The sequence below is a fragment of the Cygnus atratus genome, chromosome 24 (assembly GCF_013377495.2).
Source record: "Cygnus atratus isolate AKBS03 ecotype Queensland, Australia chromosome 24, CAtr_DNAZoo_HiC_assembly, whole genome shotgun sequence".
Taxonomy (NCBI): Eukaryota; Metazoa; Chordata; class Aves; order Anseriformes; family Anatidae; genus Cygnus; species Cygnus atratus.
In genome coordinates this window covers 5,493,043-5,507,124 of record NC_066385.1, presented here as the reverse complement: position 1 = coordinate 5,507,124, position 14,082 = coordinate 5,493,043, and the positions used below count along the sequence as shown (strand labels likewise).

The 14,082-nt window shown below is 50.6% G+C and overlaps 1 protein-coding gene across 12 annotated transcripts in view; it reads left to right on the top strand.

The window, feature by feature from the left end:
- The window catches only part of ANKS1A (ankyrin repeat and sterile alpha motif domain containing 1A), a 106,911-nt gene that overhangs the window by 48,363 nt on the left and 44,466 nt on the right, over window positions 1–14,082 (top strand). For 11 of the 12 annotated variants that reach the window (XM_035569061.1, XM_035569059.1, XM_035569062.1 and 8 more), the window contains one exon: window positions 2,140–2,717. In XM_035569061.1, the coding sequence (XP_035424954.1) occupies window positions 2,140–2,717 (578 nt within the window). Of the gene's footprint in view, window positions 1–2,139; window positions 2,718–5,568; window positions 5,727–14,082 lie in introns of those variants that run through there. The other variant, XM_035569065.2, reaches the window with a different exon arrangement.

Genomic DNA, 14,082 nt, shown 5'->3' with positions numbered 1-14,082 from the left:
TCTTCATCGGCTCGAGGATGAATGGGCGGCTGTGATTTCTGTGCAACAGGAGCCCTTTTGTGAGCCTCTGGAGCTGGATCTGGAGCACTTTGTTCTGGCCCAAGCGTTCCAGCACATGGCACAGACTTCTACCAGCCGCCTCTCTGCCTTCAGCAGAAATGTCAGCAAAGGTTAAGCTGGGACGTGGAAGGAATGATCTCCAAGGGAGGAAAGAGGAGAAGAAAAGCTTTTGAATTAGTAAAAGTCATTTCCTCCCTGCCAGGTTAATGTGACTGTCCAGTCAACGCCATGTCCCTCTTACAGGATCTGTGTTTTCTCTTATACCAGTCTCTCCTACGAACGCAGCACGTCTGATCTCTTCTAAGGTTCCTCTCCAGCATTACAGCTTCAGATCTTTATGCAAGCCTGGTCTTGAAATCCTCTGATCGGGTGCTGCTGGCGCTCCCCAGCCTCACTTGGGAATGGTGCAGGTGGGACTTCGGGGTGACACTTTCTGCCCTCCCTTTGGCAGCCTCAGCTACAGAACTTGTGGTGTTTGTGCCCGTGCAAGGTAATCAACAACTACTTCATTGTCCTGGAATCCTTAACTCATAGGATCCGGGATGAAATAAGCCCCAGCATCACTTGACACCAGGGAGAAGCGAGGTCTGCCGGCACGCTGCTCTGGCTGTTAACCTCCGTTCAGGCTTTTGCTGTTTCTGACTCAGCTGCCAACCCAGCAAGCTGCTTTTTGCATTTCTGTGGAGTAAACAAATGCCTGCGAGGGACTAGCCTTGCGCTCGTCAAACCCAGGGCGTGAGACACCCCAGGATCTGAAGTGGCGTGCGGAGATAAATGGCTCATTCAGGGTGCTTTCCTGCCTCATTTCTGGTGTGAGGACGTACCACAAAAACAGATGTTAGCGTTTGGAAACGACCTGGTCAAGCCCAGTGCTGGAAAAGCTACTCGGGGGGAAGGAGTTGATTGCCCTGTTGCTGCTAATAGCTGCTGCTTGTTACAGATGTGCAACGTTCGTTTGTTCATTTGCCTCTCTTAGTGAGATGAGGATTCCTTTGCCTTGGCTCCCAAGAGCTGCTGTCTCACAAACCAACCAAGGAATTTCCTCTTCATGTCTAAATATCATCCTTCTATTTCAGAGCCGTGTTGTTGAGGTGCTTTGTTTTATTGCTCCTTTACAGCGTAGCTTTATTTGTCTTCAAACTGAAGAATGCTTCTACGGCAGTAAATAGAAGTGTTAAACTTTCCAGACAGCTACACGCAGGTATATAGGGAGCCTAGGGAAGCAGAAATTGCATTTCTCAGCTTTCCAAAGGTTTGCTTTTGCAGCTGGAATGCACGTGTGTAACATGGCCAAGGTGAGTACTCATCTGTTGCTGCACATGCTTGGCAGTTGGGGTTGGTCAATTATTCATGATTTATCCAGGGCCCCGGTACCTGATATTAAAGATGTTAGTGCAGGAGTATCCGAGTGTCGCATTTCTGTCGGGGACAGCCGGCAGTGCCCACAGCTCGCTGCCTTAACAGCTCAGCCCGGTCTGTGCTCAGCGGTTGGCTTGCAGGAGAGAGCCTTTTTGATCGAGATTTTTATTGCATAAACTGTTTATTTCTCTCCCCTGAGTAAGGAGGAGAGGTTAAACTCGGAAACCACTAGGGAGGAAAGCAATGTTTTTTCTTTGGGGAGCGGATTTTGGAACTCGCAGGTTGATTGCAGTCCAGAAGTTTTTCCCACCCTGCAGCTTGTGCCAAGAGCAGGGAGCGCTGCTCTAAATAACACTTGGGCCTTTATGGAAATGCATCAGATGTTCCAGGAGCCTCCGTCCCTGCTTCTCCTACCTCACTTGCTCTCTGCAGGATATAGTTAGCACTTCTCTTAGCCTTATATAGCAAGGACTGATAGTTAGTGTTAACAGGAATAAAACAACAAGGAGAGCTGCCAGATTGCATAAATCAGGCCAGTGTTTGGAATTTCGTAAATGCCATGACTTTGGGTACAAGTTGAGCACGCGGAACAATACGGAACTGTTCTCTCTTTATCTCTCCCTCCCTCACCGAGGGAGGGCAGGGGGAGAGCTGGAATTTTGCTGCTTCTTCTATGGTTTTTAACTTCTTTTTTCTTCTTCTGTTTTCATCCCCTTGAAGACCACAGGAGGAGCAGTGGCAGCCGCAGCCAAGACTCCGCAGACGGCCAGGACATCCAGGTTCCAGAGCAGTTTTCAGGGTTGCTCCACGGTTCTTCCCCAATCTGTGAAATAAGCGAGGATCCTTTCAGGCTCGTTTCCTCCGTGGAGAAAGGAGGCACGGAAGCTACAAGCCACCCACCTGCTATGCAGCTGGAGGATGCTGCCTTACCTGCCTCTGGATCAGTACGGACCGGCTCTCCAGACCAAAACCAGAAAGCAGTCTATGCAACCGTCCAGCACACGCACGCCAACCGGGCGGATCCTGAAACTGTAGTCACGCCCCATGTGCTCCAGCACCCCGGCGGTGCCGAGGACGAGGGGGACAGAGGTGGCGCTGTGGGCAGAGCCCACCCGGGGAGCAAGCCCAAAGCCGAGCTCAAACTCAGCCGCAGCTTGTCCAAATCGGACTCTGATCTTCTGACCTGCTCTCCGACGGAGGACGATGCCATGGGGAGCCGGAGCGAATCGCTCTCGAACTGCAGCACCGGGAAGAAGAGGCTGGAGAAGTCCCCGTCCTTTGCTTCGGAGTGGGACGAGGTAAGGCTGAGCTTGCTGAGGAGCTCCTGTGCCAGGGATGAGTCTGTAGGCACGACGTCCTCCACTGTGTTGGCCTTTGGAGGGGGTCCTGGGTGGTTTTCAGTGCTCCTGCTAGCTCTCACATCTCATCAGCAGGCAGCTGCTGAGTTGTGTTTAAAAGATAGGCTTAACTGGAGTGGGGGAGAACTGCAAGAAGTGGGGGGCTTCTCAAAAAGTGGGGGGCTTCTCAAAGCTTGTTGTTTTAAGTTACTTAAATGCAGGGCTTGGTTTCTCATAAGCCAGCCAAGTGTTACCTCCCCAAAATGAGGCAGAGCTGAAAAGTGATCCTCATGTCTTCACACACACCTCTTCCTGATCCTTCCCCTGTAGGCTCCCAGCATTTAGAGCAGAGGCTTTGTTTCTGGGTCCCAGCTGCTGGGGGGTTCTCCAGCAGTGTCCTGGGTTCACGGAGATGGAAAGAAGAGAGTAATTAAGCTGTTCTGTGTATTTAATAGCTCCCGCTTCCCTCTTCCCGTATTTATTTCGGAGGCTTGTTAGTCACTTTATTGTACTACAGGAGGCCCGTGGATAGTTAAATATTTCATGCTCAGAAAGTTGGCCCTAGTGAGCCACTCGGGCGAGATTAAGTGTCCCTCTGAAACCCAGCACCGCAGCATTACTGAAACATTCTTTGGAGATGATTCTCTGCTGGTAGAGCAGCGGCGCTGCAGAAGAGATAAGCTCAGATGAACCACTCTTTGTACACTGAAAGGAAATAAAAAAACCCTGGCGTGTGCTGGGGGTGTGGGGTTGTGTGCGCCGGCCGTGTAAACTCGTGGCAGTCGGGAACTGCTGCCTCGTGGGATGGTTGTGCCCCCTGCTTGCCCGTCCGCTCACCGACTGAGGCTCAGCTGCCTCTCTTATCCCTCCTCAGAGATAAAGGTATTGAAAGGTGCTGAAAGCAAAGAGGGAATGCCTCCTCGACGTGAGCCCATCCTTCAGTCATACGCCTGCTCCCTCACAATCCCCCCGTGTTTCAGGGTTGCCAAATATCGATTTTCTTCTGGAGGTGCTCTGGTTGCAGAGCTGTTGCTGTTCAGTACCTGGACTGGTCGTACGGCAGCTGTTAGTGAAAGATTACGTAGCAGAAAGCACCTTTGAAGGGCCCAGATAGCTTTCCCCGTGCTCTTCGTTCCTAAGTGAACTGTTTACAGCAAACGCTGAAAGGGAAAGGAGCCTTGGGCTCTGCAGGGCTGCACGACTTTACTGGTAGCAGAGGTCAAGCCTTCGTGTGCCTGTGCTTCCGCTGCTGGGAGAAAGCAACCTGCAGATCTCCTTCCCTGGTTGTAAACAAAAAGCATCGCTTCCACCCTGCGTCAGCCTAACAAGCCTCCAGAGGGAAATCGGCTTCCCCTTCACACCACGTTTAGGTGAGGAAATCATAGAAAGAACGTGAAAAATTCCCGTCTGTCTACAATGGAGCAGGTGGAGTGTAGAAAAAGATCGGTGTTATCAAAACCTGATGGTTTGGCGTGCTTTCCCAGTCTCTGACACGATTAATTTAAACACCTTGTGCAATTGCTTTCATCTTGTAGGAGTACCCTACATCATCTTGTAGTAGTACAAGTACTGCTACTTGTAGTACAAGATGACGTAGGGTACAAGACTCCTGCCTCAGTTTCCCATCTATGAGATAGCAACAGCTTCCGCAGGGTGTTCAGGTTCCTGCTGAAAAACCCTGTGTGAAATTAACCGTTCCCACAAGAAGAGGGACAAGCCACCAGCTGGGGGTTCGTTGCCTTTAGCTCGATTTGCTCTTTAACATCTCCGGACTCTGTACTGAGATATTTCGGGTCTCATTCTGACTCTTGGAGCATACGCAAGGGTTGCGCTCTTTGAAACTGTCGGCAGGAGGGGCACCTTCGTGGGGCAGAGCATTTTTCTGTAGAAGCAGCATAAAAGGCAGCTGCTGCTGGGTGCCAGCTCATATGGTCAGGCAATTCTTGCTCTGAAATATTGCGAGGCGGGCTTCTATGGAGGCTGGTGAGAAGTGGCAAAGATGCACCTGCAGGGAACATTTGGGTTTTTTTTGCAGTGATTTCTATGTGCAGAGAGGGGCTGGTTCGGCTGGTCATAATGGCAACAATGAGACTGAAACATAAAAGTAGTGCTGTTGTTAGAGGCTTAATTAGTTCTCTGAATGGGATAATGCAGCTGGGCTGAATTAAATGCGACTTGCAGCCTCCGAATTTACCAGGCTAATACAAAACCTTGTTGAGCCACCCCTGTTAGCGATGCTTTGGCTCTTCCTCTGTGTCAAGGAGAAACAATGGCAGATTTATATGCATTATTCCGTTAATTTTAATGGTCTTTATGCAGGCAGCTGAGGAAGAAAGCGATCCACACGCAGCTCTGCGACACGCGGCTGTAGCAAACAAGCGAGGGATTTCTCCCACTGGCCTTGCCAGCAGAAGGAGTGTCTGTTCGGGGCGCTGGGGGCGCGGGGAGGGACTTGTTCGTGCCCACAGACAGATGGGATCTGTGGCAGAGGCCAAGCTAGCGCTGCTCTGGGCCTTGGGTGACTGTGCTCAGCTAGCCTGGCCGGCCAGAGGCAGCAGGGAAATCTGCTTGGACGAGAGGGGTCACGTCCCTCCCCAGCAGAGCGCCGCGAATGCCCTTTGTTGGAAGTGGAAGGTGGCGCCGGCTCTGCCAGAAGGGTGGGATGGGGAAGAAATGATTCACTTGGCAAGGCTCGGCCCCGCTCCCAGATGCAGGGAAGGAAGAGCAGCTCCCCTGCTCGCAGCGCCTGGCCCGAACCGCGGCTCGCGCTGACAGCGGAGCTCTGTGCTGCGGAGGAGCCTGCTCAGCGCCTTCCCGTCCCATGGAGCACGAACCCGCCGTGTCCCTGGCTGCTGGCAGATGTGAACTCTGCGAGCAAGCCAGAGAAATGACTAAAGCACGCAGCAACGCATTGCCCGGGGAGCTGGGGGCGAGGACCCAAAGTGCTCCGTGCTCCGCTCGGGAAGCAAGGTGAAAGGAAGGCGTGAGGAGGCAGCGCTGCTGGTCCGCGTAAATATTTGAGTCCTCCCAAACTCAGCTGAGGGCTAAAATGATCAATTTGTTTCTCGTAATCAGCTCATAAATATTTTGCAGCTGTGAGATGAGCACGCAGCCGTCGTGGCTCACGATGAATTTTGCAGAGGAGAATCAACTCTGTGTGTGTTCCTGCAGGAGGAGGGGGCTCTCGGTGCCCGGCCCCGCTGCCAGCCCGCTTCCCGGCGCGGATTAACTCAAGTCTGCGCTGCCTTCCTCCTCCACGGAGCAGCTCCAGCTCTGTGCATCTGCCCAGGTCCACGTGCAAGCAGGTGTAGGTGGGCAAACCTTCCAGGGATCGATCCCAGGAGGGGCTGAACTGAGCTCCCTCTCAGCTGGCTCAGGTCTCTGGATGGAAGGCAACGTGTAGCCCTTGAATATGACCAGTCAGCTGTTTATCGAAGGCTAGCGGATATACGACATCTTTGCTTTGTTCCCATGCTATCTGATCACTTTTGGGTGGGTTTAGGTGTTAAATGATTCCTTCTCCCCCTGCCCCAGCTTCCAGCACGGATTTTTTTCTGGGCCCTTTTCTCCCTCTGACGCATCCTCCTGTCAGTGCTGAAGGAGGGAGCCTGACCAAGCTGAAGTTGAACTTCATCACGATCACTCACCGAGCTGCCACAGCTCCTCGGGGGAAGCAGCTTCCTGACAGCGAGAGCGGTCAGTCTGGGAAGGGATCGAGGGATCTCGCGGGGGGCCAAGGGCTGGGCTGCAGGAGGCCTCGTGCCGCAGTCCTCTGGAAACAAAAGCAGGGGCTGTGACAAACGCTTTCCATCCCCTGTGCTGCTGTCAGGCTGATAAAAGCGGTGTTTCGAGTGTTTGGGAGATGTGTCCTGCTCAGCTTCGGTACTTCCTTGGCTTCGACAAAACCCCAAAATGTTGGCGAGTGGCTTGGCCTCAGGAATGTAGATGCAGCGCCTTTGGTAGCAGGTCTCCGATGCGCTACTGCAGCGATCCCCGCTGTTTCACTGCTGTGCGTGTTCTCGCCCCGAAAACAAAAGCACGTGGCTTCCCTGGCGGCCTCCACGTCCGATGTTTGACACAGCGCGAGGCCGCTTGTCTGGACAAGCAGAAACGAGCCAAAGTCGTGGAAATCTCCCAGGTTTGTGTCAAGCTGTCACACAGGTCAACATCAGTTAACATCTGGGGTGTTACAAAGCGAGGATTTTAGGCCTTTTTTTTTTTTTTTTTTAACAGAAAACCTGGTTTTAGTGGGCAGGCCTCTAGCTGTATGAAGCTGGTGCTGGGAAGGCTGCTTCCTCCTGTGAAGGGTCCCAGACCCCCTGCCAAGGCCTGGGATTTGCTCTTTGGGGATTTTGAGCCAGCCTCTGCTGGGCCTTGGGAGTTGTTAGAGGCTCATGGTGTGGTTGTTTGTGACACAGGCATGGTCCGGGAGGTGCAGCTGGATGACCTGGTGTCACCAGCCCCGATGCGCTTCCATGCTTTGAGCTGAAACGTCTGGCGCCGAGGCTTGGCCCAGTAAGAAAAATGGTCTCTGAAGTGTCTGGGGGCAAAGAGCGAGGCACGCTCCTGAGAATCAGCTGCAGACCTGGCTCCTGACACCCCTTAATTCTCCTCTTCCAGCTGTCTGCTATCAAGTAAGTGGCTCCAAGGTTGAATTTGTAACGAAAGGCTCAAAGGTTCCAGCTTCCCAAAATGAGGTGGCTGCCGCGGCTGCTGTCTTGAGCTCTTTTAGGGAGAGATTAAACCCGCTTCAAAAGAAACTTTGGGAACTGAATAAAACATGCCTTTTATTTTAGCTTCCTTTAGAAAAAGGAAACGCAGTCCACCACTTTGATGCGCTTTTTCCCCAAGTGAATTAGCTGATGAATTAATGAATATTCTGTCTAATTACGGTGCCGGACAGCCATCATCTCCTGCAAGCAATTGCCTCCCAGCTCCACATTTGGCTGTTAGCTCAGCGAGGTTTCTTTTTCTGTTTGCAGTAGGTCTGGGTGTGTTGGTATTTTGTAGGTATGTTGTAGGGGTGGTGTTGCAGCAGTTGCTGATCCATTTTGGGGGGTCTTAATGTCACGGGAGCAAACCACACACGCGTAGTACCTTCCAGCCCAGGTTTTGAAGAGCTGGGGAGCAAGTAAGAGGTTGTCGCAGCTAGTGGGGTGGCTTTAAATACTCCAGCTCCATTAACCTTGTCAGGCTGCTCGGGTATTTAAGGACCTGGTGGAATTAATGCCTCAGCTACGCTCTTCCTGCTGAGGATTAAGAACATTTGCATTGAAATGTGAAACTTTCAGGAAAGCTCTTGATGCAAAACCTGCCACTGCCTTAAAACCGCGCTCAGAAGTTGAAATTCAGAGCTGCGAGCTGGTGTTGAAAGAAAAATGCAAATATCTCCCTTGCTGTTCGGGGGGAGAGCTGCTATTTTTGGGCCTGGTGAAATTGCATCCTGTAAAAGCTCAGTGTTTCTTGTTCTGACAAGCTCATGCGGCTTACCTGCTGGGTAGCGGCTCCCAAATGGCCCAGTGCTGTAGACCCAAATCCCTGTGTTTCAGGTGAGAAATGCAGTTGAGAAAACAATATGTTCAGCCTCTCCGCGCTCGTACCACCTGCAGCACACAAGCTGTCCTGCCTGGGCCAAGGACAGCCCTGCCTTGCAGGCTGCGAGGCTCCTTTCGTCCTTGCCATCAGCTGATGCTTCCTAAACATTTGTGCTTTGTTCTTTTAATTCTGGTGTTTAAATCTGAAGGCTTCGTTTTGCCCTGATTTTGAGGTTGGGGACCAGGTCTGTTCTCCAGCTGCGGGTGCTCGGCATGCTTTGCAGCCCATGTCCCTTGCCTCGAGCTGGCCCTTATTTCCAAGTACTCATGCCAGTTTGCCCTTTGCCCATTTCAAAATGTTTTGTAACTTGTTGGTTAGGGGAAAACAAGTAATGTGGTCAGTATTCTTATCCTGATTTCTGCTCTTCTAAACAAACGTGTCCTTCAGGCTCTTAATTGACTTAATTAGTGGGCTGATTCTTCTATTATCTCCAGATCCCAACGTTTCCTCTTGCTTTTCCTGTGCTAAGGTCAGGAATTCTTACATCATCCTCGATGTTAAATCCTTCTTTTCCCTTAGCCACCAATGGCAAGATTTCCTTCGTCCTGATTAATGTTGATGTGAAAGCTTTTGTGTTCTCACAGTTCAGGTTTGCTTTATCGACTGCAGGCGCTGAAGCTGCAAACCAAGACTGAGCCAAGCCAAACGCAGACAACTTACCAGCTTTGTAGGCAGGAGTGTTTGGACTTCTGGTCTGGAAGGTGAATGTAAAGAACAAGTATACTTTATTCCTGGAGTCAGCAGCAAGGTTTAGACATAACAATAATATTATTTGCCAGCTCTTTGAATCATATCAATTCATCTGGAACTAGACAGGTAGCTGGGGCAGCTCTTCCTCGGGCAGCTTTCAAAATCCAGTGCGATTTTGCAGCTCACCACTTACCGTGGGCATGGAAGAAGCCTTCTGTCCAGGCGTTCGTAGGGATTTGTGGAAATGCCCTCAATCCAGATGTAAACGCACAATGACTTTTCTCCTCTTATTTATAGACCATCAATTGCAGGCTGAATGTGTCCAAATTAGCATGCATCTAGAATAACATAATTTCTGTCCACTATTGCTGTTTGTTAACTTTTGCTGTGTATTAACCCAATATTTGTGAATCAGAAGCTTTTGATTCATTTATGTAGGTTACTCATGCTCTAACGGGTATCTTGGTTATGTAAAGATCCAGTGATCGTTAGTGGTTTCAAGACTTTTTTTGGACCAGAAGTGTCCAGCCAGTGTCCTTACTAAATTCAGCCTTTCATTATATTCTATTTTACGTCACGTCTTCGAGCAATTCAGAAGTTTTATTTTTAAAATTGTGTGTATATATATAATATATAGCCTTTCTGAAGCCTCCAAAGCAGGTCTAACACGCTGTGTTGCATTCTGCACGCTGGAGAAAACCTTTGCTCCAAGAGCCTGACGAATTGTTTTTGGCTTTGTGTCTTGGGATGAGTGAGTATGAAAACGTAGCTGTGGAGGGTCTGAATTGCTTCGATATTGTGAAGGGGATTTTGCCTTTCTTGTTGCGAGTTCAACATAACTCGCATCCAGCCATTTCACTCCTCTGAGCGGATGCGTTGTCTCATTTGGCCAGCTTTTTTGTCATATTAACATCTAATTTAACTGTGTATATTTAAAAAAAACCATATTTAGGTAGTTCTGAAACTGCAGATCCATGATACTCTGGTTGTGAAGTGCAAATTTATATTCTGAATTCCTTTTATTTCGGTATGTTTGTTTTTGCACAAATCTCTAAATTACATATCTATAGACTGGAGGAGAGTGGTAAGAAACAAGTCCCTGATCGAGGCCCAGATGAGTCTGACTGTAACTGAGCTAGAAAATGTGTGCGTTATCACTAACGAGCAGTCGCAGCGCTGCTTGCAGTGAAGACCAAACTCAGCGAGTCCTCGTGCTACGTGCGGAAGACGTATGCTGCTGGAGCAGGATAAAGCACGGGAACCCTGAAGTTTGTTGGGCGTTGAAACGTGCCTCCAACAACGGACTCGCTTTTGGAATCCAGGTTTGAATTAGTGAAAGCAGCGTTAGATTTTCCAGGCCTTTGACATTCGTTCTGCTGACTTCCTAACCGCTGGTACATGCAGAATGTACCGAGTGGTGAAATGAGGCTGCTGCTCTACGGGCTGCCGATGTGGAGAACATACGAACGTAAGCTGCAGCATCGTAAACTACATCAGAAGAGGGGTTTATGTGCTGTCACTGCTCTGGAAGTGAGATTCATGGCCCGGATCCAAATTCCCAAGGGCTGCCTTTGCAGTAAGGAGCCAGCAGGTGTTGTCCCCGATCCTCCTCATGCTCTTTGTGCTTGCACTCCCGTCCCTTTCAGAGACGCGTGGGGTGCCATCCAGCCATCCCTCTGCTCCACCAGCGTATCCCAGCTGGGTCTGAGCAGCCTTGCTTCTACACTCAGGGCTGAAATATCAGTTAATGATATCAGTTCTCCATTAACCGGAGACCTCTCTGTGGAGAATGCCTTAGATCATTTGTCTTCTGCATCAGCAGGACAAACAGCGGAGCAGGCAGGACCTAACTGCGCGTTAAAGCAGCACCTGTTGTATTGTCTCCCAGATCAAAGTCTGCACGCAGGATCTTTCTGGCCTGCCTGCGAGTGTCCTAATCACAGTGGTATTTCGAGCCTGTGGCGTGTCAGCTTTTCACAAATCTGCGTTTCTGTCTGTTGGGTTTGACCCCTCTATTGTTATCCGTGCTGTTGTCACGCCAAGCTGCAATTATTGTGGATCTGCAAAATGTTCGGAGGCTGCAGCCAGCTCAGCGCGTGGTGCTGGGCACTCGCCGTGCCTTGCTTTACCGAGCCGCAGGCTGGAGGAGCGGCGAGAGCTTAGAGATGCAGCTAACGAAGGCGAAGGAGCACGTCAGGTGTAGTGGGCTTCACGTCGGTGTCGCTGCTGGGGAAGGCTGGCTGGGCACCTTTTCACCATGTGTTTCCTCAACTCGAAATGAGAAGCAAGAGGAGTCGGTCTGGAGCGATTACCGCTGCTCCCAGAAGCCTGGAAAAGACAAAGCGTCGGCAAAGAGATGCTGCTGCCATTTGGGGGATTTGTGGTGTAAATGAAGTGGGTATTAATTTTGGGAAGCTCACCAAGGCTACTTAGAGCTGGTTTTTCATTCTGCTTGTCCCTCCTGCTCCGGGTGCTGGTGTTCAGCACCGTTGTGCCACTGCTGCTGGACTCATTTGCTCCGTCCTGACCTCCTCCATCCCCTCCAGATCACCCGCTGAATCCCCTGAGAGATGATTTCACAAGTCAGCAATTAAAAAAGAAAGTCTGAGATCTCCATTAAAGAGCTCTGCTTTCTTTTTTTTGCTCCCAGCAACCCCAAAACAACGTGCCCTTGTTTACTGGCAAACCCCTAGGACGCTTGGAGACGTCCAGCAGGGTCTCGTGTTCAGCTGGAGCCACCCCGTGAGTGCCTGACACACGCTGCCAGCAGTGCTGAGATATCCGGGAGCTGGGCTTTGTGTGCAGGCAGGATCGCCTCCTTTCAGCCCACTGCACAGCTTGGGGTTAATCTTAATTTCATTGTATTTCCGCTTTGCTGCAGTATTGGTACAAAGCAGAAGCATCGGGTGAAGGTGTTCAGTGCTTCCCCAGCATTGTCCATGGACCTAACGAATCCTGATTCTTTCTCCCGTGTCTTTTGTAGCAAATCCATTAGGCTGTAGCGAGGCCGATCACTTTGTAATTGGGGGTGTGTTTGTTGTACTCAGAGGGGTTTTTAAACTGTAGAAGCAGCCTGTCTGGTTTTTATAATCTTAAACCCAATATGCCCCATCCGTCAGGTGTAGAAGCTTAGAAATAATGAAGTCTTAACCCCTGACACTTGCTCGGAATTGCAGAAATTTAAAATACTGATAACCCTTAAACCCAACTTTGAGTAGCTTTCAAGAATAAAACACGCTGCTGGTGCTGCTGTCTGATCCGCTGAGTTTTAGCCCTAGGTGAATTTGTACAATAGGTTACGAACCCCTTAATAATAAGGATTTATAATGGGAATCCTGATATATTCTTAATTATTCTTATGCTGTAGGGTGTCATTATAACGCACTAATACCGTACACGTGGTAGATAGTGGGCCATTTATTTCTGCGTGTTTTTATCTAATTATAGACCTTTATCTGCATAACTCTGTTGCTCTGTGTTCCTATTTCTTTGCCATTTGTGCAGGCGTGCTGTAGCTTATCTTCCTCGTGACCAGGGCTGGGGGCTTGAAGCTGCCAATTTGGGAAGGAGCCCCAGAGGAAGCAGAAGGTCTTGACCCCACACAGGGTTTTCCCTTTTCATGTGCAGAGCTCAGAAAGAGTGGGGCAATGGTGTGTGTGGTACCAGAAATCATATCCCGGAAGGGAAGCGAAGGCCAGGGAGCACCAGGCAGAATTTTTGAGGACAAACCCTGATGCACTGGGCACTTCTGTGATGGCACGGCGGGCGGTGCCCCTGTTTTGCCCAGGTAGGGATGCTGCTGTCACCTTCGGGTGAGCTGCTGAAAGCTCTTCAAGGAGGACAAAGTAATTTTCTGTAGTTACGTGTGCGTGTTATGTAGGTGTGCGTGTAAAGACATACCTCCAGCTACAAATCATGTTCTGTTTGGTGTAACACGTTCCCTGTTCGGGCGGCACCGGGGATCCTGCAGCAGCAGGAGAGGGAGGCGGTCTGTTCCGTCTCCTTCCCTCCGTACCTGTTTTAAACCTGATTTAACAAGCCTGAGGTTGTTACCACGATTTCAAGGGAAAGCACTTCATTGGAGCTCTTCTCCAGTGCCCCCGAGTTAACTCTAAACGCTGTGTTTTTTCCAGGGTGAAAGCATCAAAAGGGCTCTCCATTGTGTCCTGAGGCATAACTGGATTTTAACGGTGATATTTGGCTCCTGAAACACACGCTCCCTGCAAAGGAGTGTGAGGAAGGTGTTGGAAAGCGAGCGCTGCATGGAGAGCTTGGCTGGCATCGCCTGCTTTGTCTTAGGCACGCTTCCAGCTAACGTCCCCAAACCTCCCCTTCGGCTTGGCCTTCCTAACCCTGACCTCAGGAAGCCTACAGACTTTAAACGTGGCTGTTTGTGGGGCTCGGAGCCTGGCGTGGAGCTTAGTTTGGGATGGAGGCGCGGGGTTTTCACCCGCGGAGCAGCACCTGGAGGCTCTGACCCCCCTCCGAGGGGATGGAGGGAGGGGGGGGGCTCTGCTCATGCGGGGCAGCAGAGCTGGGCTCTCGGCACTGTCTGCTTATCCAGATGCTGCTGTGCCTACACGTATTATTTTTTTCTTCTCCCAAGACAACCTTGACGTGTCCTTGGGAATCAGCGATGCTCTGTGCAGAGACCGAGCACACAACTCCTGCACTTACAGTGACGGTAAATCCCAGGGCTTTTCTGCGGGAGGTCTGTTTTTTTTTCCTAGCCCCTTCCAGAAAGCTCCACTGGCATAAAGATGCCCCCAAACCGGGGCGAGTGCCACCCTAACGGAGCGCTGCTCGATTTTGTGCTTTCTGAATGGAGCTTCCTTTCCCTGCATGCAAATGAGTGGATGCAGACGGCTCGTGCTGCGTGAAGCTGGCTTTGCTTTCGGTGATAAAAGACCCCGGGACTCGTTAATCGTCCTCTGTCTCTCTCAATGGACTCGCTGGTTCCAAACTTCAGCGCTGGCTCTGTGAAGGAAAATACGGAGAGATTAGCATGGACCCCACGGCTTCGCGTCCGTCAAGGGCAGGG